The sequence below is a fragment of the Blastomyces dermatitidis genome (assembly GCF_000003525.1).
Source record: "Blastomyces dermatitidis ER-3 genomic scaffold supercont1.16, whole genome shotgun sequence".
NCBI lineage: Eukaryota > Fungi > Ascomycota > Eurotiomycetes > Onygenales > Ajellomycetaceae > Blastomyces > Blastomyces dermatitidis.
In genome coordinates, this window is record NW_025544789.1 from 156,173 (window position 1) to 182,710 (window position 26,538).

The 26,538-nt window shown below is 41.4% G+C and overlaps 5 protein-coding genes across 6 annotated transcripts; all 5 read left to right on the plus strand.

Annotated features, from left to right (window-relative positions):
- Window positions 1-3,649: 3,649 nt before the first annotated feature.
- On the plus strand, window positions 3,650-7,108 carry BDCG_09511 (porphobilinogen synthase). The gene is made up of 3 exons (XM_045425304.1): window positions 3,650-4,068; window positions 4,141-6,927; window positions 7,085-7,108. The coding sequence occupies exons 1-2, from the start codon at window positions 3,841-3,843 to the stop codon at window positions 5,047-5,049; spliced, it is 1,137 nt and encodes a 378-aa protein (XP_045273832.1). The 5' UTR covers window positions 3,650-3,840; the 3' UTR covers window positions 5,050-6,927; window positions 7,085-7,108.
- Window positions 7,109-8,771: 1,663 nt separating this feature from the next.
- BDCG_09512 (uncharacterized protein) lies at window positions 8,772-9,332 on the plus strand (the record flags this gene model as incomplete). The annotated part of the gene is made up of 2 exons (XM_045425305.1): window positions 8,772-9,122; window positions 9,183-9,332. One exon carries the CDS (start codon window positions 8,772-8,774, stop codon window positions 9,048-9,050), a length of 279 nt encoding a protein of 92 aa, XP_045273833.1. The 3' UTR covers window positions 9,051-9,122; window positions 9,183-9,332.
- A 663-nt stretch (window positions 9,333-9,995) lies between these two features.
- On the plus strand, window positions 9,996-11,083 carry BDCG_09513 (uncharacterized protein). The gene is made up of 2 exons (XM_045425306.1): window positions 9,996-10,376; window positions 10,448-11,083. The coding sequence occupies exon 2, from the start codon at window positions 10,556-10,558 to the stop codon at window positions 10,943-10,945; it is 390 nt and encodes a 129-aa protein (XP_045273834.1). The 5' UTR covers window positions 9,996-10,376; window positions 10,448-10,555; the 3' UTR covers window positions 10,946-11,083.
- A 1,595-nt stretch (window positions 11,084-12,678) lies between these two features.
- Window positions 12,679-16,950, plus strand: BDCG_09514 (the record flags this gene model as incomplete). Of its 2 annotated transcripts, XM_045425308.1 has the most annotated exons (3): window positions 12,679-14,624; window positions 14,789-14,983; window positions 15,179-16,950. In XM_045425308.1, the coding sequence occupies 3 exons, from the start codon at window positions 13,679-13,681 to the stop codon at window positions 15,985-15,987; spliced, it is 1,950 nt and encodes a 649-aa protein (XP_045282972.1). The 2 variants fall into 2 exon arrangements, with proteins under 2 accessions (XP_045282972.1, XP_045273835.1); XM_045425307.1 differs by having other exon boundaries at window positions 13,679-14,624; window positions 14,789-15,987.
- A 163-nt stretch (window positions 16,951-17,113) lies between these two features.
- Window positions 17,114-22,262, plus strand: BDCG_09515 (exportin KapK). The gene is made up of 12 exons (XM_045425309.1): window positions 17,114-17,356; window positions 17,434-17,880; window positions 18,065-18,094; window positions 18,196-18,268; window positions 18,343-18,414; window positions 18,482-19,194; window positions 19,270-20,041; window positions 20,112-20,582; window positions 20,654-20,883; window positions 20,952-21,330; window positions 21,413-21,575; window positions 21,672-22,262. The coding sequence occupies exons 2-12, from the start codon at window positions 17,815-17,817 to the stop codon at window positions 21,910-21,912; spliced, it is 3,210 nt and encodes a 1,069-aa protein (XP_045273836.1). The 5' UTR covers window positions 17,114-17,356; window positions 17,434-17,814; the 3' UTR covers window positions 21,913-22,262.
- The last annotated feature ends 4,276 nt before the right edge of the window (window positions 22,263-26,538 follow it).

Genomic DNA, 26,538 nt, shown 5'->3' on the forward strand with positions numbered 1-26,538 from the left:
ATGTGAATCAGAAAACATCATCAATATCAGTCTGTAGAAAAGTAGAAACTGTATATTTAAGATTACTTATAAATCTGAGTCATAACTCAAAGTATTGAACAGTCTCATTCTTGAACTTTAAAAAATATACTCAATAGTAGCAGATCACATCACAGATAATAAGTATTCAGTATTTAATTCTCTGACAGAACTCTAAGAGATAATTAAAGAGATCTTTTAATATACATTCATTATCTACAAGATTAATATAAATCTTCTCAATAAGTTGAATAGATCTAGACATCAGTGTTTTCAAATAATCTTATATTATACCTGTTTTGATACATTTCTTATAAAAGAACTTAGTCTTAGAATCTTTAATTATAACTTCAGTATAAGAATTCTTGATCATAGTAATTATAGCATCAGCATGAATATAACTGAGATTACAGTGTCAGTTTAAAAGAGTCTTTGATATTCTTGTATTCTTGAGACCTGTATTCAGAACTGTAGAATCAATGTTATTAACAGTAGTAATAGCAGTCACAGAAAGATCAACTTTTCAATTAAAATTATACTCATATAACATTGTAATATACTTAACTGTCTTGTTCAGATAATTAAGATTCTTATTGAACTCTCACTTATTAATTTTATATATGTTATTCTGAGTGATCTGAACTGTATGAAAAATAACACTGTTCAGAGCTCTATAAATGAAAAATAAGAAAATAGTGAAAGATAATATAAATTGAAATCTCTGATCTTTAAGCTTTGTAAATGAGAGCAGATTAACTGTAATATTAGAAATATAGTGAACATTCTGTAAGTTAATATCATCATTCTCAATCTTCAAGATAACAGTCTTAATCTTCTTAATAAACTTAGTTCTCTCAGTTGCAGAATCAACAGAGATATTATTATTAAAAGATTTAATATTTGAAAAAGAATAAAGCTCACTCATTATATTCAAACTTACACATGTGTTCAAACATCAAGATCTAGAGAATGATCTTTCAGTGACTGTGAAAGAGAAATAGAACTCAATCTTTATAATTACTGTATTAGCTGCTGATTGAAAACTTATTAAGTCATTCTTCTTTTCTTTCTTCTTATCATTCTTCTTTTTCTTTTTATCAGAGTGTAAGATGAAATATCTGTTAATAGTATGTTTATATCTTCTATAGTGAGTGTACTTTTATACAGATATACTTTTATTCTTATCTTTATTCTTATCTTTATTCTTATCTTTATTCTTTTTCACAGTCACAGAATCAGTCTGAGACTGCTTTTTTCACTCAGTAATAATCTTCTTAAATATATAATTAATCAGTTACTTCATTAAATTATTAATATTAATATTAATAATGAGTCTCTGATCAGTGAAGAAAAACTTATTTAAACATATCTTAATAAATAGTCTTTGATAATCTTGTAGATTGTTGAGAAAAAGATTATAATATACATTCTCAGTACTCTGACAGAGCTTCTTATAATAGATAATAAGATAGTAGAAACATCTCTGAAAAGTAAGATAATTATTCTTCTTAACTTATAATTTTATCAATTTCTTGAAAACATTAACTCATTCTTCTATCAGTGATATTATATATTCAATATTAATCTTATCTTACAGAGTCATAGTATTATCAGCTTTCAAGATTTTAATAGTAATTTAAACATTTTTAACAAGACTTGATAGTATACATCTATATAGAGACTTGAAATGAATTCTTCACTTCTCAGAGTTAATATAATATGTAAAAGAGAATTCTTATTAAATTCTTAATAGAATATCAGTTTCATTAATAACTTCTGTATCAGTTAATATATTAATATATCAGACTTTATAATTAGAGTTATTAAATATAGTCACTGATTTAATATCTAGTATATATTTAACTTTCTTCTAATATTCTCATAACTTATTTCTTATAGTGTCTCTTTGTATAGAAACAGATATAGTGAGATGTTAAGTAATTTCAGCTACAGTTATTTAATTCTGTAGTATTATCTATATAAGATTTATAAGATTGCCTGCAATGCAATAGATAGATTGATTCAGATTATTATTAAAAGTCAGTATTTCAGAGATAAGAGATAATGAAGAATTTAATAAGTTAAAATAAACAGATTCTATAGATAAATATTGATATTAACTCTGCTTTTCTTTATTCTGAAGTTTTTTCATTATCTCATTATCAAATTTCATACTCTGATGAAAACTAATCTCAGTCTTATCTTATAAGTCAGAAGTCTTCTTATAATAAGTGATTATTCTATTAATAAGTTATCTAGTGAAGTGTGTGATTCTGAGTCTTGAGCTGAACTCTGAAGTAACAGATATATTACTTATATTAAAATGACTCTGCTTCTTCTAGATATATAAAAAAAAAGATAAAAAGTAATATTCTTTATAATAAAGAACATACTTTCTTAAAAATATAAAGTATATGAATCTACTGACTGACAGATTCAGAGAAAATGAAATATCTCTAATAAAGAGTAAAAGTCTTTTTAAAAAAGATGAACTATCTGTGTTAAAAAAATGTTGATACAATGTTCTAAAAAGAAAAATATACCATCCAGGCTATAACCTGTAGAATAGTTGAAGGTTGTATTGATAGATCTATCTACAGAAACATAATATAGTGGTGGGTCACGTGATCTAGTGGGATCGCTAACCGCAACGGCCGTAAGGGCCAACATTTATATCCTCCGCCGTTGGCCGTTATAATAGACACACTTGTTGACCTTTCTCCCGCCAGGCTTTCCAATGGTTAGATAGATTCGGTTTCGTCGATTGCACATGAGTTCGTCTAGTATTTAAATGTAATATTGCAAGGCTTCCATCATCAGCTTTTCTTCCCATCAATCCCTCATAGGTGACGAAGATACCCAGAGTTTACGGCTAGGGTGAGCGCTTTGCAGCTTTCGTGTACAGTTAACGTGCAGAATATAGTAAGTTTTGTCTTCTTTTTTTTTTTGGCTTTGGCCTTGGAATGAAGAAAACCTTCACTTGCTCTCTCTGTATTATTTGATGAGAGACAACTTTTTAGATCCCTGAATGGCTTCATTATCTCGTTAATCGCATGTGTCATATCGATTTTGTGTGTGACTGCAATGCTAATTACTCGTCGATCGTTCAATCCAGAGTACGAATGAATATCTGTCGCTCGGTACTTAAGCTATGGAGAGCGGACTTCGCACGGCGCAGACATTGTATCTTTTCAGTTTCTATATATAATACATATAGCTTAGAAGAATCATATAGTAGCCTGCGGCCTGCCACGCCGTCCAATCTCCATATTCTCAGATATTTCTATTAGAAAGGTAATAATAATAACCTAGTCCATGATATATGATGCCACACGTATTAAGGTGGTATCTTCTTGCCCTTCTGCTTGGATTCATCTATTCTGTAGTTTCTTGAAGCAATCTATCCTGTGAAAGCGAGTCCAAATAAACCGAGTTATTTAAATAAGCAAAACGTACGAACAGAACTATGAAAATAATAATATAATAGAATGATTTCACGATGTTAACCAAAACTCTCTCCAGCCCTATATTGGACCAAGAGGGTCGAGTTGGTAAGCAGCGTCTGTGATTGGTCGGAGAGCAGTCTTGGCACTGAAAAGATTCTCCGCCAACAGATATCCAACCCCCTTCGCCTCCTCAAAGATCCACGAACATTGAAGACCCTTCGCATACCGAACGCCAGACTATGAACTGTTCTCGGTCTTAAAATCACCCAGTCGTTGCCATACAGTCAAGCCACCTCTCTCCACTGGACGCGCCGCCACTTTTACTGTTTAGATCAGAGAGGCTCGCCGCATTTTCCCCTGACTCAACAACATCATCATGTCGTTCTCTTCCCTCGTTTCAGACATTGGATTTAGAGATGGGAACCGCGATGATCGTAGCACGTCGACTTCTCAAGGATTGACTTCCCAAACGAGTCGCGCACGCTCATATGTCAGCACCGCGGCCACCAGCGTGAGCATATCGGGCGACATCTCCAGCCAACTTCATGCCGGCTACAGCCATCCCCTCAACAGGGCATGGCAGGCCGAACGGCAATTGACGAAGGTGAGAAACGTGCTCTCCCAAATAATTGAACGAATGCAAGGTTTTCTGACATGAATGTTTGTATTGTACTAGTCCATGCTTATCTATCCTCTTTTCATTACCGACAATCCCGATGAAGAGACACCAATTCCCTCCCTTCCAAACCAGCACCGCCGCGGCATAAACCGTCTCATCCCATTCCTTACGCCCCTTGTTCAAAAAGGCCTTCGATCCGTAATCCTCTTCGGCGTCCCCTTAGCCTCCAATGCAAAAGATGCCCTTGGAACCGCTGCAGACGACCCCAACGGACCCGTCATCCAATCCATCCGGCTCCTCCGCTCCCGCTTCCCAGACCTCTACATCGTCACTGACGTCTGCCTCTGCGAATACACCTCCCACGGCCACTGCGGCATTCTCCGCGAAGACGGCACCCTCAACAATGCCCTCTCCATCGACCGCATCTCGGATGTTGCCCTTGCCTACGCCGAAGCGGGCGCCCACTGCGTCGCACCCTCAGACATGAACGACGGCCGCGTGCGCGCCATAAAAATCAAGCTCATCGAAGCCGGCATTGCCCACCGTGTGCTCTTGATGTCCTACAGCGCAAAGTTTAGCGGGTGTCTGTACGGGCCCTTCCGCGACGCTGCTGGCTCCTGTCCGTCCTTCGGGGATCGCAAATGCTACCAATTGCCGCCAGGTGGCCGCGGGCTTGCTCGCCGGGCCATCCAGCGTGATATCGCCGAGGGTGCGGATATCATCATGGTAAAGCCCGCCAGCAGCTACCTGGACATCATCCGCGATGCGAAGGAGCTGGGCAAGGATATGCCCGTGGCAGCGTATCAAGTGAGCGGGGAGTTTGCCATGATCCATGCGGGTGCGAAGGCGGGGGTGTTTGATTTGAAGGCGATGGCGATTGAGAGTACAGAAGGGATTTTGAGGGCCGGGGCGGGGATTGTGGTGAGTTACTTTGTGCCGGAGTTTTTGGACTGGCTTTCAAATTGAGAGGAGAGTGGTTCAGGCGTTCTCGTCTTTGCGTATGTATGTGGCATACGATAATCGTCGTATACCCCTGTTGCTTTTCCTTTCACGAATATTTGCAATGTTATTTAGGATAGATCGGAGTTCGGGCGGTTCTTTTTGGGCCTTGTTGTTTTCTGCGTGCCTCAAAACGAATACATCTATGTATGATATCTCTTCTCACATGTATGCTATGCATATCCTCTCCTTATTTCGATATAATACAAGAAAACAAAACACGGACGAACACAAAAAAAAAACCCCAAAGTATCCACGTTTTCCCTCCATCATGTACATTACATGGAGGGGGGAGACTTATTCTATTATTCTTTACCTTTGCCGTGCCCTTTGCCTACCCATCCTTCTATCCGACCGCTCCCAGCCCTCTCGGCCTTATCTCCATGGAGAATAGTGAATAGTGAACCTCTCCGTACTCCGTTGCAACTCAGGGGATACAGAGAGAGCACCAAGCCTGTTTACGGAAGTTCAACCTCCATCAACAAGGAGCGGTAGTCGAGGTGCGGATATACCTATATGCATCCATAATCTTCTTTAATGCAGAAGAGCAAAAAGTGCGATCTTGTTTTGAGGGCCTTTCCCCCTGTTCAACTCACCGACCGTCCCCCGCGTACCATTCTCCTTTTTTATTTATTTATTTATATTTATTTATATTTATTTTTTATAATTCACACTACTCAAATGTTCCCGCTTCTGCTCCCGTTTTCTACATAAGCTCACCCGCAAGGCAGTCAGCTATCTTTCCTGGCCCTTTCAGGAGAAATATACATGTTCATATGGAGAAGTATATATGTCAGTTGATTGCAATTGACAATTTGAAAACCTCTTGCAATATCCAGAAAGCTTTAGAGCAAGGCAATTTGGTATAATTCTCTATCCACCGCAGGCACATTATATGACTTCGACTTTTCCCAAGATCCAAAGACGGGGTTGTATATCAGCGTCAAACCCGCTAAATACCTCACTCATTCTCATATGTATCAACAGACGGCTCTTATCCCCCATTCATCACGTTATAAATGCTCACCGGTCACTACGCCACGGCACTAGCTTCTATCTCCATGTATTCAGGTAATGATTTCCATGGGCTAACCGGGAGAGAGGGAATTCGAATTAGAACTCTGATGCTGGGGCCTGCAGACTCACAAGAGCCGTGCTGAGTGGCGGTTGGATCTGGTCAATACGGAAAAGGTAGATAGATATCTCAATCCGCGAAACAAAAAGAAAAGCGTAGGATAACAGGACGTTGTTTCTCCTCCTCTCATTTGTTGATATCTACTGCCATGGATGTGACTACGGTCTAAGAGCCCGCTAATAAACGTATGTAACTATGTACTGTACATTATTACATCCTGTTCTCCCTCCTTGCGTGATAAACAATACTTCTGAGAAATCCACAATCACACTTGTATCACAATCTCCTTTGACGCTCTGGACATGGATACGGAGCCTTTCAAAACAGGCAAGAAAAAAAGAAAAAATCCAAATTTCTATTCGGTAACAACTTTCCGGACGACCACGACGACCGAGACAGAATAATAACCCTCGCATTGCGCGCTTAAAATCATAGACACTCTGCTTGATCGTCATCAGCGGCACGAGCCAATCAAACCCATGTAGCAATGATACACCCTTCCATACGCAACTACATTAGCTGGTCAAGTTGTAAACGCAAGTTTAGGACTGCTGTTGGGGGTGGGGGGGAGGAAGTGGTTTGAAACAAATTGAAGGGGGTGAGTTTAATCTCATTTCAATTTCCTCCCCCGTCATGCTCCCTCCCACTTGCCGCCATGGATATGAATAGATAAATGAGGGGGGAATTATTCTGAACAAGAAGATGAAATAGTAAGTGTTATACTAGTACTTCCCGTCCAGCAAGATTCGGGGCTGAGCAAGCTACTTCCGTAGCACCGCGCATAATAATCTTGCTTCTTCTTGATCAACGTGTCATGGGGCCTGATTGCGTTTTGAAGCACATTGCGGGACTAATCAAATCTCCTAGACAGAGAGTGTTCTTCTGGACTCAGATGAGGAGAAAGAGAGCGCCGTGAGTGAGTCAAGCGCCAGAAAACGACAGAGACTTACTCATCACATTTTCTCTCACTGCAAACGTTGCGTGGCTGATGGAAATTATTTCCTTATTCATGGCCCCCTCTAATAAACTGGGATGGGAATATCAGATGCCTTCGTACTCCGTACTGTACTATCCCGAAGAAAAATGCCGGCCGTCGCAGCACTATGTTTGCTCTCAAGTGATACGGAGTACATAAATTCTAATCTCTGCGCGCGCTACGCAGGAGTTATGATACAAAATACTAATAATCATCCACCGAAACCATAGCTTTCGTAAAGCCGTGGATTTTCGGGGAAACAGCGGCATTTCGTCCTGACATTTATCTTAGCGCCCCTGGCCGAGTCTGATCAATTATTATCGATATAAATGGTGTGGCAGTGATAAGGGCGAATGATGAAAGATAGTCGCTACGGTGGGGGAGAAAAAAAATAATTACATACGCCATACGATAAATTATGCGGCGGTTGGGCGCGGGAACGCTCGTCTGAAGGGCGCATAAATAACAAAACTGTCGCTCGCGCGGCGCTAACTAACAACAGAAAATCAGATGGGGGCGGCATGCGCGTTCAAAACTTCAATGCACAGCCGCCCACTCTCCCACTGCCATGATTGGGCCGCAACAGGAAAATCATAATACAACTCATCACAATAATAATGAAGGATGAACTAAAACGTACCCTGCCGCCCGCCCGGCCACCTCAGCTCTGCCATCACACCATGGCTCCTGGTGCACAAACAAGGATTGTCATTGGTGAAAAGCGGTCAGGCAAACCTTGCCATTTGCGAGGCAATGTGCTTCTGTTGCACGCACATGATAGGATGGCGGGTAGCAAGGGAGGGAGAGCGCTACGAGCGGGGGAAGGGGAAAGGAAACAAGGGCGGCAAGAGGAAAAGAGGGGGCGTCCAGCGCCCCCAGCGGCCGCGCGAACCGTGATCCCGCCGCAAACTAGGCGTTTTTGGCGAGCAGCGAGCGGCATGCGGGTACTGCGGCGCTACTGCGGCCGAGGTAGCGCTAACTTTTGGTATCTGTTAACTTTCGGGGGTTGCGTTCAGATAGGTATCATTCAGTAGCCATGATCCTAGCGAGCACCCCACTCATCCTTCTCTTTAATCACGCAAGATGTGCCCTGACCATGAGCGTCTCGGTGACTTTTTTCTGAACAATTGCAGTGGGAAAGAGAAGAGAGAAAGGCGAGAGTGCTGTTTTTCTAGCCCCTGATTGATGATATACTTCGTCCCAGGTTTTCAGGCATTGATCTTAGTGTTTCTGTCTCGCAAAAATGGGAGTTGCCCAGTCATGCCCAATAATGGTGATGCCCAGTCATGCCCGGCCAAAACATGTATAAAATTGCCCCACACACACCTCAACAGCGTGTATATTCTTAGAATAAGAAGAAGAATACACTATTTACTGACCTTGGATTTTTGAGTTCAAGTCCAAGTCTAAATCAGGAAGTCTGAAAGCGAACCCCGAGAAAGTGAGATGGGAAAAATGAAACCGTTAAAACATGGATTTACACGCAGGAAGAAAAGTTGAGCAATCGCAGTCACAAACTCAAACTCACAAACCAGTTTTTCCAAGATAATTGGACGGCCGCTCGAAACGAATGCTAGCATGGGTATGCCAGTATGGCCATTCCGGCCCAAGCTGAGTTCGGTTGTTGCCCTTCTAATAATAAGAATCCTTATCCCACAAGACGCAAACAAAGCGGACAAAGCGGCAAGCAAAACTCTAAGCGAAGGGTGGGGGGCGGCCAATATTCGCGCTGACCGCTTGTCGCAGCACGCAGCACACTTTGAGAGTTGGTTGGCGGCTGGCGACTGGCGGCTGGCGCCCGGCACCGCGAAGAGAGAAAAAACCCTCGGACAGCGCGCCATGCGCCGCAGCGACTGATTGGACGAGGATGCGGGGATGAGTGATTGGTGGAATGTAACTTGGCCCATATTATTGTTCTTATCTGGACCAGTGAGAGTACTGCGCAGAGAATATCCCATAATTCCTAGGACAGAGAACTGATAAAAGCAGCCCTAGTAAGCCGTGTTTTAAAAGTCAATGCCATGGTCAACGCGTATAGATGGATGTATAATTCACTATTCATATTGGATGCCCACATAAAGACGTAGTACATAGTAACTAAAGATCGCCTTATTCATCCCGATGGACTGGACAGAGCCGATGGGAACAAACACATTGAGCTGGCAAGGTGGTGTCAGAAGTGTACGCGTATTGTAATGTACATATATGTACATGTACATACATACTTTACGTACAGTTTGAGACAAGTGTGTAAATACGCTACCAATACCGTACGTATGTCGAAACGTACCATACTCGTCAAGCGCATGTGCCGATAATTGGTACGACGACGACGACGACGATGATGATGATGATGATGATGGGGTCGGGTCGGGTCTCATCCATGTCGCGCCGGGCTGAGAAGATTTTTTTCCCCGTCCTTCTTTGCTTTTTCTGCTGGAAACAGGGGGCCGCGGGAAAAACAATGGCGGGGCTGATTTGAGCAGCCTCTGTCATCGCTTCCAATGCTTGATTAATATTGATCGATCACACAACCACGTCGTCCAGCCCGGAAAATCTGCCAAGAGGTATCGGCTGCTGTTCCATTGGACTGTGAGGATCATGGTCTCGAAAAGGCGCGGGTCCATGATACTTTCTGCCGCGGTGTTAGCCGGAAAAAAGCAAATGGTGGAACGTAGGTGATCGAAAACTAGGGACTAACCTGGTTAAGGTCTAATTTTTTGACCACTTAGGGCTCTGGCATCAACAGGGTTGGTATGTAAGTCATTAGTTGGGTTCGTTAGTTGAAGGACAAACCTGACCAGACTCCACTAAACTGCTTCACATGATGCAATCGTAAAGAAACTGCTTCCAATTTTTTTGGGGCGGGAACGGGCATCCGGGCTGGTTTGAGTGCTTTGTTTAGCTCGGGCCTCTTCTCTTTTCGCTTGTTGGCGTCTGTCTGTGTTATCAATCCATCCATCAATAAGGCAAACGAGAGCAGTGTTGGGCCAATGAAGTTGCGTAACTGAACATTATCGCTGAAAACGGAAACATTACGGGAGTACAGAGTGTCTTCCCAATCCTGCCTGCTGCTCAGAATAATAATGGCCGGCATCAATGGCATGACCGGTGATTTTCAGTCCGCGGTTGGCGACAAGAGAAATATGTACTCCGTACCTAGGAAGTCACAGGCAGCCACCAGTTTAGTCTTGCTTTTTCGTCTAACCTTCCCTTGCTTCCAAGAGGCTCAATGCTAAGCGGTGATTGGATAGGTCGATATGGAGGTAAGTACGGCGGAAGAGGCCTAACCGCGCCAGATGGGGATCACTGCTGCACTCCCGAGGTCGAGGCCGCCACTGGGATACTTTTGCCAATGACGCATGATTATTCGTCTTATTATCGCTTCTGGGTGTTTTGTGCTTCAAACGCCAAGCCTGATGTCCCGACCGAGTGGATGGATATGTACTCCGTATTATCGCAAGACATTAACGGTAAATGGCTGGCAACGTAGATATTGGTACGGATCAGCCTGCTCTGGAGAGATGAAGGCCATCACGAGGAGACGAGGACGGATTGGAGGGAGAAGTAGAAAAGAGAGAAGGTGTTTATGGTCGCATTTCCGCGACATATATTCAATAGAAACTGAATTGCGCCATCCGGACAGATCCGGGGCGATCAAGAATGGATCTGTTCGCTTTCCACCCCAGCCCTGTGCTGGCTGTTCCAACTCTTGTCTGAGCCTCAGCGGCGACTGGCGCGAGGAACCATGACAGAAACCATCGCACGAACGAATACGAGGGGGGAAACTGTGAACAAAAAATTACGGGGTACGACCGTATCAGCGATTCAGGCTTGATTGGGCATGATTGGCGTGTCCAGCTCCCACGGCTGGTGGTGGTGGTGGTTAAAAAAAAAAAAAAAAAAAAAAAAAAAAAAAAAAAAAAAAAAAAAAAAAAAAAAAGGAGAACACGGAAAGCCGTCCATCTCCTCCCCTTTGCCCTTTGTGCTATTAAGGGGGGTTTGGTAGGTAGGCGCTGATTTGGCTGTTTCTCTGAAACAATGTGGGAGAGGAGAGAGCGCCCCCCAAATCAGCAGAAGGGCCCAAGTGCGTGGAACAATAGCACCACTCTCCACCCCCCCCCCCCCCAGCCAAAGAGAAAAACTTGTATGCGGCAAATAGTCGGTCCTGCCCCAGCAGCGCCCAGGTGATCATGGGCGTTTACAGAGTTGGACGAAACACCATTTTAGTTTCACCATCATCCGCTTTGTCCCCTCATCTCGTCACGTTATTCGGGGCCATTGGTAGCACCTTGGACAGAGGGGCGGGAAGAACGGGACGCGGCGCCATAATTGGTTTAAGTCGTTCATCTTCGAAGGTTCTTTTCTTTTGGGCTCTTTCCATTTCCCCTCCGTTCCCTGGTTAGTGAGTGGGTGGAGGTATATCTGCTCGCGCTTATATCTTGTTTGTGACTCTTGTGCCGTTGAGCCCACATAGGGCCACTGAGAGACTAGTACCTGATATGCCGGACAGATGTCCAATGTTATTGATATTATTAGTAGTAGAATTGATATTATTATTTATTTTGATTGTCGTCACTGCCAGGAACTTCAAGTAGAAGTAAATAATTGATGTCAAGAAGTCCTCGATCCGTAGAGCACATACATACCGTACATACCGTTGCCGCTGGGTTTTAGGTCTTAGCTGCCTCGGAATACGTGACGATACGATACAGGGGCCTGCAACATACCAATATAAACTCATACCGTACACAGCGCTATCAATCGAGATTTCACGAAGCATCCTGGCATGAAACGCCCAGGTCTAGCGCGGAACTTCACCAGGGTTACGGAGTAGTAGCGGACGCCAATTGTCTGACTTTCTCAAGTGAGTCGTGACCAGGCATGAAAGTACAGTACGTTACTTGTACAGTCAGAATTTCAGAAATCAGAACATCCTCGTAACGTTCTGTTCTGGCGGCCCCGCAGAGCCCAAATACGGGAGTGGCAGCGGCGGGCGGCCAATCCCTGGCGCAAGCGACAGCCGAAACAAAACGATACAGACGCCCGCCCACACCTGCCCAGCCGCCCAGCAGCAGAGACATCGACGCAGACAACAACTCAAGTCACAGACACGCAGGAGACAGCTTTCTGGCCAACCACCGCCCGGCAGTGTTGGGGGGGGGGGGGGGACTGTGTGGCCGGTGCTTACCTGGGTACTGCCATGTCACGCCCAAGTCAATAATAATAATAACAGAGGAAAGTGTTCAGTAGAATGTTGTCAGTGTTAGCAGAATAGCAGAACAAGCGAAAAGCCGGCAGGGAAGACAGGTTGAACACAGTGTTGATGGAGATAGTAGTTAGCTTAGTCCGTTAGTCCATGCTGCTGTCACTAATATAATAATAATAACTAATATAATAATGATATAATAATGATAATAATAGTAATAGAATAAGGCAGACCCTAAAACCGGCTGTCTGTGTCTTTTTTTTTTTTTTTTTTTTTTTTTTTTTTTTTTTTTTTCCTCTTTTTCCCACTCCATGCTCTCTCCCTGCGGCTAACTAACTATCTTGCGCTCTTCCTCGATTTCTCCCTCTTCTTCCTCGATTTCTCCCTCTTCTTCCTCTTTCTTCCCGCTCTTCCTCGACATCCCCCCTCCCTTTGCTTTATGCCTTATATCCGTTCCCCGATTCAACTCTTCACCCAATCCCAACCTTGTTCGTTGTTTGTCTGTTGTTGTCTGGTCTGACCTGCGCTCTGGGTTTCGTCGTGTTTGGTTTCACTCTGGCCCTGATAACTCGAAATTGCTCGTCATCGCCTCGTCTGGCGCCTCTCTCGTCTCGCTGTGCCGCCAATCCTGCTCACCATCCAATCCCCCGACCCCATTCCCGCATCGCATCGCATCGCGTCAATCTTGCTGTGCCTTTCTGTCTGATCTTTGCTTTGCTACTTGTTTTGTCCCTTTGGTCGAGGTTGGAGGGGGTCCCTTGTCCCAACCTGCGCGCCCCGCCCCGTCTTACTTAACCAACCAACCGTCACTTCTTTTTATTCTTCTCCCTCAGTCATCTACTTAGTGACTCTTCTCCCTTGCTTCCTTTACTCATCATCATCATCTTCTTTTTCTTTGCGTTAAATCCGCTTCTCAATTGTGGTTGTTGTTTACTTGTTCTGTCGGTCCGTTTTCGGTGTAGTTGGCCTTAGGTACATACATCGCGAGCTTCCAACAACCCAAAAAACCCACGGCTGCCCCTTCTATATAACCAACCACACACAAGCACACACGCCACCTCGATTTCCTCTGACGCCCTCCCAACAACTGTTTGGAAACCTTAGCTATAGTGCAAGCAATATTTATCCCTCCGGCGATTGCCTCTATCCCACCAACCCCGTCTCGAGCATCTCTCGATATTAGCATTTCCGCGACTACCAGCTGTCTTCATTTCTTTTTTCTGATATAAGCAAGTCCTTCTTCAGTCGGGCAGATCTGCCGCAAACACGAAAAAAGATGTCCGCTGTCGCATCGGTCCCAGCGGTTAACGGAAACCATGATTCCAATAAAGACTCCAATCCAGAACATAGTCCATCACGGTTCACCGCTGTAAATGGGAGGGACCAGGGTGCGCTACCTTCTAACAGTAACAACAATAACGGCAATAATAGCAATAATACCGGTCCGTCGGAGAACAATCCCACAGTCGCCCAGAACGAAGAGCCGTCAGCGAGTGCCACTGCGGAGCGCGATCGCGCTTCGAGGAATTCGGGGACGCCAGCTCGCCAACCTGAACAATCCTTGGAGTCTGCGAACCCCACAGTCCAGGATCCCGAAGCCACATACGTTGTCTCCGACGGCAATTCTCCAAACACAAATCGAAACAAACGAAAACGTTCAGAATCAGATGAACGCCAGACTTCTCCGTCCTCGTACCAGGGTCATAGCGTCTCCAGGAGTCCTGTTTCCCAACCTGATCACAAACTCGACCCTCAAATTCAAGGCGCTCCCCCAAATGGCACGACCCACGCGCAAACAGCATCTGAAGCAGATTCAGTGGCCAAAAGAGCCAGGCAGAGCTTTGCAACCGTTCCGGAGCGAAGTGTCAGCGTCCAATCGACAGGCAACACCTCTGCCTGGGATAGTTACGATACGCAGCTGACGAATCATGCGCAACTTGGTCACCAGCCTATTGACTCTTCAGATGCTCAGCTCGCAGAAGCTCTTCAGCGCGATGTCCAAGGCCCTGACCATGCCGCAAAGAACTGGCCCACGGTGCCCGAGGGTGAATCTGCCGACTCAACCCGCAAATTCACCTATTCCCATACGCCGCCGCAAGAACGACCAATTGGCCCTGTACAAGTTGGTCCCAAGAGGAAAAGGGTTTTCAGCAACCGCACAAAGACGGGTTGTATGACCTGCAGAAGAAGGAAGAAGAAGTGCGATGAACAGCATCCTTCTTGTAAGTTTTTGAGCCATATTCCATTTTTTCGACATTGACCCATGTGCCCCATCGGCACCTGGCCCTTACGCAGTCTCCTTTCTCCTCCAAGACGTAGTATATTATTACCTTTCATTCTTTCCAAATCAACACCGGGTCTAACGGTTGGATTTTTAAATTAAAAGGCAATAACTGTTTGCGCGGTGGCTTCTTATGCGAAGGTTACTCGTCCCGAAGCACTTGGCAGAAGCCTTCTACCTCCAAACCACCAGTTCCACTCCAAGCCAAAGACGGCTATTCCGAGGTACCTCCTCAATACATCCCTGACATGAGCCCCCAGAGACACGATAGGGCCCCAACTACAATACATACAAACAATGGCAAGTCTAGACCTATCCCTGTAGACGAAAACGAGCGTGTTCCGTCGCAATACATCACAAGTGCGGCTGGCGCGGGATCTAGAGGTTCGTGGTCGAATGATACCTGGCCATCTGGTCCCTCGTCTTTCACGCCGGAACATCCTTCCCAAAGAGAGTTTCGAGATGGTCCTGGTATTAATAATATTTCTCGTGCAGAGCAACCAAAGTCCGATTATCATGCCGCCTTGCGGGAAATGTCCCATGGCGCTTCACATCAGAAGCCTGGAATGCCCGTTTTTCAAGGCAATATCGAGCAGCGTCCCAAACACCAGCAACCCCACGTTGACACAAGCAGCTACCCGGCTCAGGCTCGGCTAGCTCTTAACATGGAACCTCACGTCGCATTCGAGACTCCTAAGACCGAGAAGGAAAAAATGCTTGCTGGAGAACCGTACCAGAATTACTTTGACCCGCAGCTCAACCGAGAGCGAGAACGTTGCAAAGCCGCGTTATGGCGATACAATAACGCCAGCAATCCGAACCTAGGGATCAGCCCGGACGAGCGACGGCGACTGCTGAAAGAAGTCCTAATTCCCCCATTAGACCCGCAAGCCGAACCAGGCTCCAACACCCCCGTAGGATCCTTGGGGCCCTGCGCCATCGTTGAAACGCCCTTTAATTGTCATTTCGGATACAACATCAATATCGGGGAAGACGTACTGATATCTGAAAACTGTCTGCTCGCAGACGACTGCCCTATCAACATCGGCGCGCATACGTGGATAGGCCCTAATGTCACGATATTGGGATCCATGGCGATGGGAAGCATGCAGGATCGCAAAGGTTCTCGCAGCAAGTACCAGGGCCGCCCTGTTGTTATTGCTGAAGACTGTTGGATTGGCGCTGGAGCTACTATTTTGCCCGGTGTGAGCCTTGGAAGGGGCGCATACATTGCCCCTGGAGAAGTTGTCAAGCAGCAGATTCTGCCGTATGGTTTTCAAGGGCTGAAGCCTAATTTCCCTTGATATTCGTCTAAATATATGATCTATGATATGATATATGATTTTAGTGGGTTGCTCAGGTTTGAACTCTTCTCTACACACGCAAGAAAGAGAAAGAGAAGGAAAATCCAGGGTAAACTGCTAGCTGGGGCACACATGGTTGCCTCCAAAATTTTTGCGTTCCAACCTCTGCACGCCCCAATCGAATTCTGGCTAGCTGGCTGGCTGGCTGGCTTTAATAAATCGATCTGTAAGGGGTTATATATATATTCTCTTTATTTTTAGTTTTTGTCTTGCTGTTTTTTATTTTCTATTGAAAAGACGCATTTTAGTCGATTGCTTTCTATTTCCTTTTACTGTTCTCTATTTATTAGTCCCTTTTCCTACGTATACGAAACGTTATACATGTCTTTGTTGAGTGTTCTGAGTACTCTACCGCTCTCCCATCTCTTTTTCACGTCGATGTCTATTTTATTCTTTTACCAGCTCCCAAAAGGAATTTGTGTCGTTGATAGGCGGCCAAATCTGTCTTTCTGATTGATTGATTGATTGATTGATGAAATGATTGACTGCTTTTTCATGTTCCATGCTTCAACAGTCTGGATGCGCTCAGATATGAACTGTATATGGCTTGAGTGCGCGAGGTGCTGGAGGGCGTGGTTGAAGATGCGTGCGTTAACGGCCTGCACTTTCAAGTGGTCTTTTAATTTGAAGGAAATTGTGAAATTCCTTTTTAGATGAATTCAATAACCTGACGATGTCACGGAATGTAATATGTAATGGTTAATGGCTTTCTGATTCCCTTGCTTTCTCATCTCATTCAGGGTAAAGATGGTATTTGAAAGGGATTGATTAATGGTGGATGGGTGGCGGCATATATTAATAAATATATATATATATATCAATATCTTCTCGATCTGCTCTATAGCATGGGATACCTCCTTTACTCTGCGGAGACAAAATCAAAATAACCAATTACAAACCCAGTTGAATTTCCCTTGTCCATAGAGACAATTATACATCCCAAGCCGGTCTAAGAATTCTCCCAGAAGAAGAGGGGTAGTTATAGCTGCTGACTAAGCTATGCACGCCCCTCTCCCCAGTGTAGCCTTGTTTGCATTTCCCAAAACAACTCCGCCAGTTCATTTCTCACGGGGATCTCTTTATTTCTCATCTCTCTTTTGTCTCTCATCTCTCTCATTCTCATCGCGCATCGCTCGGTTCTCTCTTCTCTCTCTCATTTCCCTCTATTACCTCTCCTCTATCCCCTCCCAATCCACCTTAATGCCTAGGAACCCCCGTTGTATCGAACCCAGCCTGTGTATCTGACGTGTTTCCCGCTCCACCTACTCACTCCTCATTCGGTACATAAACTTGTCCTTGGCTTCGGGAGGTATGGCTTTGACAACGGTTTGCGGGTGATAGCCGAAACCAACACTAACAACCTTCACCGTTTTTTTTTTTCAACAGGATAATTCCGAGAAGCGGGTTAAGATTTTTGGCCCTTCTCCGGGAAACAAATAAATCCTTTGGCCGCGCAAGATTGGCCCACCGCCTCGCGGCTCCTCCCTCCAACGAATATAGCTACAGTTACCACACACAACAGCTTCTTAGCTATTTAAAGAACCTAAAATTGTATTTTCTTCTTCTTTCTTTCTCTGTTTCGTTTTGACGAAAAGAAAAGAAGCAAAGACTTTGCAACCCTTCCGTGCGAGTCCGTCCTTGACCACCAACAAAGACCCAGCTACGAATATATCAAAAGACGAAACCCTAGGACGCGAATAGTTAGAAGACTTCTGTTGACAGGGCACGTCCCCTGCTTCTGCTGCCTTTTTGTGTTTTTGGCGCGGTATGTCGTTTTCAATCGCAGAGCTAGATAATACGGTTCGGGCCTTCTATGAAGGGAAGGGTGATGTTGTAAGTGTTGCTTTTGCTTTCGTTTTTGCTTGAAATTTTTAGCTCATGTCCAGTTATATGCAATATATAATGGACAACCGCCTAAACAAGAGGAGGGAGGAGAAAGCAGAGGAGGAAATCTGAGAACAGCAGCCATGTTTTAAAAGATCGCGACATTTGGCTAATCGTTTTCTTTTGTATACAGCAAAAACAAGCCGAATATGCCTTGACCGAGGTAATTATCCCCTGCCCACGACTTCTTCCTGACCTCACCTCCGGTCTAGCTAGTTGTCTCATGAGACGGTTTTATCTGATAGAACTCTTGTGGAACTATAGTTCAAGCAGAATCCGGATGCATGGCTCGTAGTCGCGGACATCCTTCAGCAATCCGGATACGTCTACACGAAATGTAAAGCTGACCCTATTCAACCCTTATATTACAATGCATGTGTGGGACATTTGTGGGCTGATCTTCTGTTACAGATCTTGGTTTACAGGTATTGGATGATCTTATTTCGACAAGATGGAATATCCTTCCGGTTGTGCAACGCCAAGGTAGCTATTCCCGCCTCTCTTCTATTTTTTTTTAAAAAAATCTTTTGTACTTAACATTCATGACCAGGCATCCGAAATTTCATCTGCGAATGCATCATCGAACACTCGAATACGGAGGAGAAACTAAAGAATGAGAGAGCGTTCCTCAACAAGCTCAATCTCGTGCTGGTATCAATATTGAAGCAAGATTGGCCAGATAACTGGCCGAACTTCATTAAAGAAATTACCGAGGCGTCCCCTGCCAATTTGTCTGTCTGTGAGAATAACATGGCCATCTTCCGACTGCTATCTGAGGAAGTGTTCGATTTTTCCCAGGATCAGATGATCTCCGAGAAGGCGAAGCGCCTGAAGACAGCAATGTGCAATGAATTCCCTCTGATCTTCAACCTCTTCTCCCAAATTCTGGCCGATGCGCACCAAAGTAGCCTCATAAAAGCCACGTTAGAAACATTGCTTCGATTCCTGAACTGGATTCCGCTCGGATATGCATTCGATCAAAAAATCATCAGCAAGCTGCTCGATAGGTTTTTGATGGTGCCCGATTTCATGAACTTGACGCTCAAGTGTCTAACAGAGATCGGGAGTGTACAGATTGGGCAGCAGTACCTGTTTGACGAGACCCTCGTGCAAATGTTTATGAACACGATGATGAAGGTATCGGAAATGATCCCGTCCCCCATGGATCTCAAGCAGACCTACGCTACGAGCGGATCCCGTGAACAAGAGTTTATTTTGAATTTAACCCTTTTCCTTTGCAACTTCTTCAGCGTTCACCTAAATGTAGGTTTATCTCCCGCCTAACCCCCAATTTTCTTCGGGTGAGCCTTAACACTGACTGCTTCTGATATTTTTTAGCTCCTTGAAAAACTTCCCGATACCAACATTCTCATCCGTGCGCATTTTTACCTTATCTGTATTAGCAAGATAGAAGACAGGGAAATTTTCAAGATCTGCCTCGAGTACTGGACAAAACTGGTGCAAGAGTTGTATGAAGAAATGCAGCAGCTCCCAATCACTGACATCAACCCCTTAGTCAATATGGGCGTGAGCGGCCTTTCGAATGGAGGAGCTCCGAACCCTAGTACCCTGGCCAACTACCCGCTCCGAAAACACAAATACCAGGAGGTCTTATCGGAACTGAGAGTAGTAATGATAGAGAAGATGGTGAGGCCCGAGGAAGTTCTAATCGTGGAAAACGACGAGGGTGAAATCGTGCGCGAGTTCGTTAAAGAGAGCGATACCATTCAACTATACAAGACCACTAGAGAATGTTTGGTATACCTGACCCATCTCGATGTGGTGGACACTGAAAACATTATGGCGGATAAACTGGCCAAGCAAGTTGACGGGTCCGAATGGTCATGGGCGAACTGCAATACACTTTGCTGGGCGATTGGCTCCATATCCGGTGCGATGAACGAGGAGACAGAAAAACGGTTTCTTGTCACCGTTATTAAAGACCTGCTTGGCTTGACAGAAATGAAACGGGGCAAGGACAATAAGGCTGTCGTAGCAAGCAATATCATGTACATTGTTGGACAGTACCCGCGGTTTTTGAAGGCACATTGGAAATTTTTGAAGACGGTGGTGAACAAGTTGTTCGAGTTTATGCACGAGACGCATGAAGGTTAGTACTTCAATCCCTGATTTTGCTCCAAAAAGTTAAAGAACGCAAAGCTCATGTGAAAATCTCAAAGGTGTCCAGGATATGGCGTGCGATACGTTCATCAAAATTGCCAACAAGTGCAAGCGGCATTTCGTCGCTCTCCAGCCCGGTGAGAGCGAACCGTTCATTGAAGAAATCGTCCGAACTATGCGGAAAATCACCTGCGACCTCTCCCCGCAACAAATCCATACCTTCTATGAGGCCTGCGGCTATATGATTTCGGCCCAGGGACAGAAGAGCCTACAAGATCGGCTGATTGAGAACCTCATGGCATTACCGAATTCGGCCTGGGATGCGATAATTAGCCAAGCCATGCAGAATCCATCCATTCTGGAAGACCCGGAAACCATCAAGATTATTGGTAACATTATGAAGACGAATGTTGCTGCGTGTTCGTCAATTGGGAGTTTCTTTGATTCACAGATAAGCCGCATCTATCATGATATGCTCAATATGTATAGGGCGACCAGTCCGCTTATATCTGATGCTGTTGCTAGAGGAGGTTAGTTCTCTTCCTCTTTTCCGACTGTTAAAAAAATGTATTTGACTGACTTCGATCCTTTTCGGCATTAGGAGAAAACGCCACGAAAATGCCCAAGGTACGGGGTCTACGGACGATCAAGAAGGAAATCCTGAAGCTTATAGGCACCTATGTGGAAAAGGCGGACAATTTGGAAATGGTCAATACCAATATGGTACCCCTGTTGTTAGATGCCGTCCTTGTGGATTACAGCAACAATGTTCCAGATGCACGGGAAGCTGAGGTCCTTAGCGTTATGACAACTCTCATTCACAAACTACATGTAAGTCTCTGATCTCGTCTTTTCGAACGGCCCCATCCCGTTTTGTAGCTGAGCTGACAACGCGGCAGAACCTGATGGACGACAAAGTCCCGCTTATCATGGAATGCGTATTTGCATGTACGCAAGCCATGTTGGACGCTGACTCCCACAAATACCCCGAACACTACGTGGAGCACTTCAAGCTCCTACAGGCCATCAATCTATACTGTTTCCCCTCCCTCATACGACTAAGTGAAAATCAATTCAAGTACGTGATCGAATCGATCGAGAAGGCGAGCAAGCACGATGACAGAGAAGTGGAAAATACCGCCTTGACAATATTCCTCGAGTTGGTGAATAATATGACCGAAACGGACCCGCAAATATCGAGCCATTTCTTCAAACAATTTTACATGCCTATTCTTCAAAATGTCTTTGCCGTTCTTACGGATAGTAGTCATAAAGCTGGTATGTCTTAAAACTTTCGTGTCCTCGGTGCCGACGATAGGGAATAAATAGAGCGCTAACCTGTTTCTTTTTTATCCTGTAGGGTTCAAAAACCAAGCCATGCTTCTCTCCCGCATGCTTTACCTTGTCAAAATTGACAAGATCCCTGGGCGCATACTACCAGCAGACGAGGCGGACCGGAGTTCTAATAGGGAACTCCTCACGGCGTATTTGAAGAAGAATCTTACTTTCCTGAATCTGAATCAGTGAGTCAAGTTCCAGACATATTAATGCCTTCACCCTCCCCACCCCCCCCCTTTTCCTATGGGCTGTTTGTTCCTAATCACATATGTGACCCACAGAGCCCAAATCGATAAATTCGTCGATGGCCTCTTCGATTTTAACGATGATTTCAACAAATTCAAAACCCACCTCCGCGACTTCTTAATCTCGCTAAAAGAATTTGCCGGCGACAATGCCGAGTTGTATGCCGAAGAGCGCGAGCAGGCGCTGCGAGACGCTAAAATGGCAGAGAGGGACCGGCAGATGAAAGTTGGTGGGCTATTGAAACCGGCTGAGATGGATCAGGAAGAAGAGCTGTGACTCGAAGAGGAGCTTCGGGCTGAAGTTGCTAGGGGTGTTCAGGTGGAGTCTAGAGCGCTGCCGCCGCCGTCGCCGCCGTCGTCATCTGTTTTCTCCTCGCACCACCAGCCAGTGGAGACAGATCGTGATAATGAGGATGGGTTAGATGGCTGGTCTCTATACCATTGTTAACCTCTTTTTTTTCTTTTTTCTTTTTTCTTTTTCTTTTTCTTTTTCTTTCTTCTTCCCTAATATAATATCAGATAACATCAGAGAAATCAGAAAAGTCGGAAACTTTAGGTTCTCGCGATCATCTTAGTGATTGATTGGTATTTCTTTCTTTTCTTTCTTTTTTTTTACCTTATTTTTTTGCTTTTTCCATTTCTACTCTCCATATCTATCTTTCTTCTTTTTTAAAACTATGGAATGAAAAGGGAAAGAGTTAGAGGTCAGCGGGAGGCGCTCAGCTCAATACATATTTCACGGGTTGGGTTGAGTGAGTGGTGTTTGGTTTGAGTGAGAAGGAGGATGTTGAAGGACGAACGAGTTGGGAAAGTTTGATCCCCTAGGACGTTTTTTGTCGTATGGAGAAGAAAGAGAGGCGTGCGTATATCAATCTTCCTCTGTTACCTCGACGCGCTGGTGCTGATACCTTGTACTCAGATAATTGTCAATATATCTTTCTTATTTCAACTTTTAAGGTTAGAAAAGAAGGTTCTTCTGTAAGTATGTAAGAATAAGTGCTCGCAGGCGATTATTCAGGTGTTTCCAGCTTGATGTGATATGTACTGATAGCTACTAGAAGTATTCACAGTAGAAAGATAAATGTAATGTAATCAACCACCTAACGCTCGTTTCCACCTAACACTCGCCTTTGTAAATCAATTACAATCAACTTTAAATGTTAATATCTCAATAAATATTCATTATTTTAATTTTTTAATTTGTAATCTATAAATATCAAGACTTATTTATAGTATAATATAATTCAAAATTATTATAATATAGTTAAAATTGATTAAAATATAGATTCAATTAGAAAATAAAATACAGTAAAATAAAATATATATTTATATATTATTAAAAATAATAATTCTTATATAATTATATTATAATTTAATAAATATTAAATTATTTTATATAAGAATTCTATATTTTAATTTTTAAGAATTTTTTAATTTTTTTATTATAATTCTTTTTATAAATTACAAGTAAAATATTGAAAATTCTTGAAATTTTAAATTTTGAAAAAAATACATAGTTATTACAAAAATAATATTTTAAAATATAAAATTTTATATAAAATTTTAAATAAATCAATAATCTATAAGAATTTCATTTAATTTTTATATGAAAATAATTTATATTTATAAATATATTTATAAATATAGACTGTGTATTTTATTTTAAAATAGTATTTTAAAAAGCTTAATAAATTAATAATTATATGTTATTTTCTCATAGAAATTTAATATAATATAATATATATCTATAAATTATTATTCTGTTTTTTTGAATAGTTTTAAATAAATATTCATTAAGATATGAATATTTGAAGTTAATTGTAATTGATTTACAAAGATGAGTGTTAGAGATGAAAACAAGTATTAGATAATTAATTACATTAGAGATTAAATATATAATAGTATTTAAGCTGAGTTATGAATAGTATTCACAAACTTCAGTCTATATAGTTATGTATAGTCAAGAGCTGCTAATCTTATTAATTATATATATAATTTATCTCAGTGACTGAATAATTAATGCAGTTATCTAATAGCATCTTGACATAAAAAATCAAGACATGTGAGTTTGAAACTTATAGAGAATACATTAAATCTGAAACTTAAGTATCTTAGATTTCTAATAAATACAGAGATGTACAAATCACTTTAATAAATTACTCTATATTTCTGAGCTGAGAAGTTATTATCATATGTATCTAATTGTCACTTCTTTGTATTTTTCTATGTTCTTGTTATCTTGATATGATTTCAACACCTGTATTTCCTTCTGTATAATTAACACTTAATCTGTATTTAACATTATACAAGAACTCATTATAAGCTTCACTTGTATATAAGTATAATGAAAGAATAATAATAATAATAATAATATATATAATTTAAAAGAATGTTATTATTATTATTATTATTATTCTTTTATTATACTTATATACAAGCAGAGCTTATAATAAGTGCTTACATAATGTTAAATACAGGTCAAGTGTTGATTATACAGAAGGAAATACAGATGTTAAAATTGTATCAAGGTAATAAGAACATAGAAAATACAAAGAAGTGATAATTAGATACATATAATAATAACTTTTCAGCTCAGAAACATAGAGTGATTTATTAAAGTAATTTGTACATCTCTGTATTTATTAGAAATCTGAGATACTTGAGTTTCAGATTTAATATATTCTCTGCAGGCTTCAAACTCACATATCTTGATTTCTCATATCAAGATGCTATCAGATGACTGCATTAATCATTCAGTTACTGAGACTTTAAAAGAATGTATAACTGCTGAATAATAATACAGCTGCTTCTAAACATGCTTACAAATATAAAGAGGTTATAGCAGCCACTAATTAATTTAGTGTAATGTATATAAGAAGTCAGTGTATGTCTGTAATTATATACTGACTCAAGAAACCTTTGTATCATATCTGATAGTATGTTTAAAAACTGATAAGAAGTGCAGACTTCTTCAGAGTGTGATAATTTCATCTATAAAGTAATTCATAGTTATTATATTAATGTGATTCTAAAATATCTTAAAAGATAGTATATGAAGAAATAATAAGTGAAAGAGTATCTGATTAATACTGCTTTGCTTATTGATGAAAAACTTCATACTCAGATAAATACTATGTATGTGAATAGATAAGATATGAGAAATAAGATAAGAGCAGTGAATCAGATTTAAAGAAGACTTATTATTATTATTATTATTCTTTTATTATACTTATATACAAGCAGAGCTTATGATGAGTTCTTGTATAATATTAAATACAGATTAAGTGTTAATTATACAGAAGGAAATACAGATATTGAGATCATATCAAGATAATAAGAACATAGAAAAATACAAAGAAGTGATAATTAGATACATTTAATAATAACTTCTCAGCTCAGAAACATAGAGTGATTTATTGAAGCAATTTATACATCTCTGTATTTATTAGAAACCTGAGGTGCTTGAGTTCTGAATTTAATGTATTCTCTGCAGATTTTGAACTCATATGTCTTGATTTCTCATGTCAAGACACTACTGAGTGACCGCATTAATTATTCAGTCACTGAGGCATTTAAAGAAGACTGCTCTCTACTCAGAAGAATAAAAAAAGAGATAATTATCACTGAAGTTATATAATGATAACAGAAAATGAAAATCAGAAATCATATAATAATATAATAATAGACATTGTATAATTAATGAGAAACTACTGAAATGAATATCTCTTCTAGTTAATATAAATAATACTCTTCTCTGCTATCTGAACTGAAAGATATACAGAATCTTTTAGAGAATTTACTTAAAGTAGTAAAAAAAGCAGCTGAGACTGCTGAATCAGAAGTAAAACTCTGTATGTATATAAGAATTCTAAATAAGATTGAGATCTTGTGTACACAGTAACAGACTGAAACAGAAGTTAAACAATAATTAATATTTACTGTAAATTAAGTATTCACTATGAAGAGCTTCACTGACACAATTATTATTATTAATAAGAATAGAGAAAATCAGATTGTAGATCTGTAGTAAGAGATTGAATAATTATATAGATAGATAATTATACTGAATCTGAAGATCTTACTATAATTATTTACAATCTTTTCAAAAGTATACACATTATCTGAGACTGCTGCATGTAATAAGAATTCAAACTTAAGATATATTAAGTCAGAAGATCTGCTGAAGTTATTAACCTTTAATAATAACTGAAAAAATAATGCTGTAATCAGCTGACTAAGTCAGATATGATTATATTATCAGATTAAATATGAACTCATGAACAGATAGTTAATAGAATTTCAATAAGTCTTAAGATCTGTTACATTTCTATATAAAAAAGTGAAGTTATTATGAATAATTAATGAAAAGATGAATCTCACAGATCTGAAGTGATATTTATTCTTATAAATATGAAATAAGTTTTTCAAATAAATCTTATATAACTTTGAGAAAGTGAATATATAAGATAAGTGTTATAAATACTTCACTAAGTATAGATAAGTAAGTGATCTTATATTATACTTCACACACTTCAGCTTACACTATCTTATATTAAATAAAGAGCTTTTAATATCTTTCTGTTTATAGATCTTTATTCATAATCTTATATCTAAGTTAAGAGTGAAATGAAAATGCTTAATCTTATAATTAGATACAGTAAAAGAAGTATATAATATTCTTATTATATAAGAACAAGTGAGTTAACTGTGATAGAAAATACTGTAATTAAGTATATCTTAGTGAAGAATGAGTAATCAGACTTCTATAATACAAGTTACACACTCAGATATAATAAATCTAGTTTTGAATACTATTACTAAAGTACTGATTTCTCTGAAAAAGAAATCTTCTAAGTGAAAATCTTGATATTATAAGTATTAAGCTTGCTTTAACTATAGATGT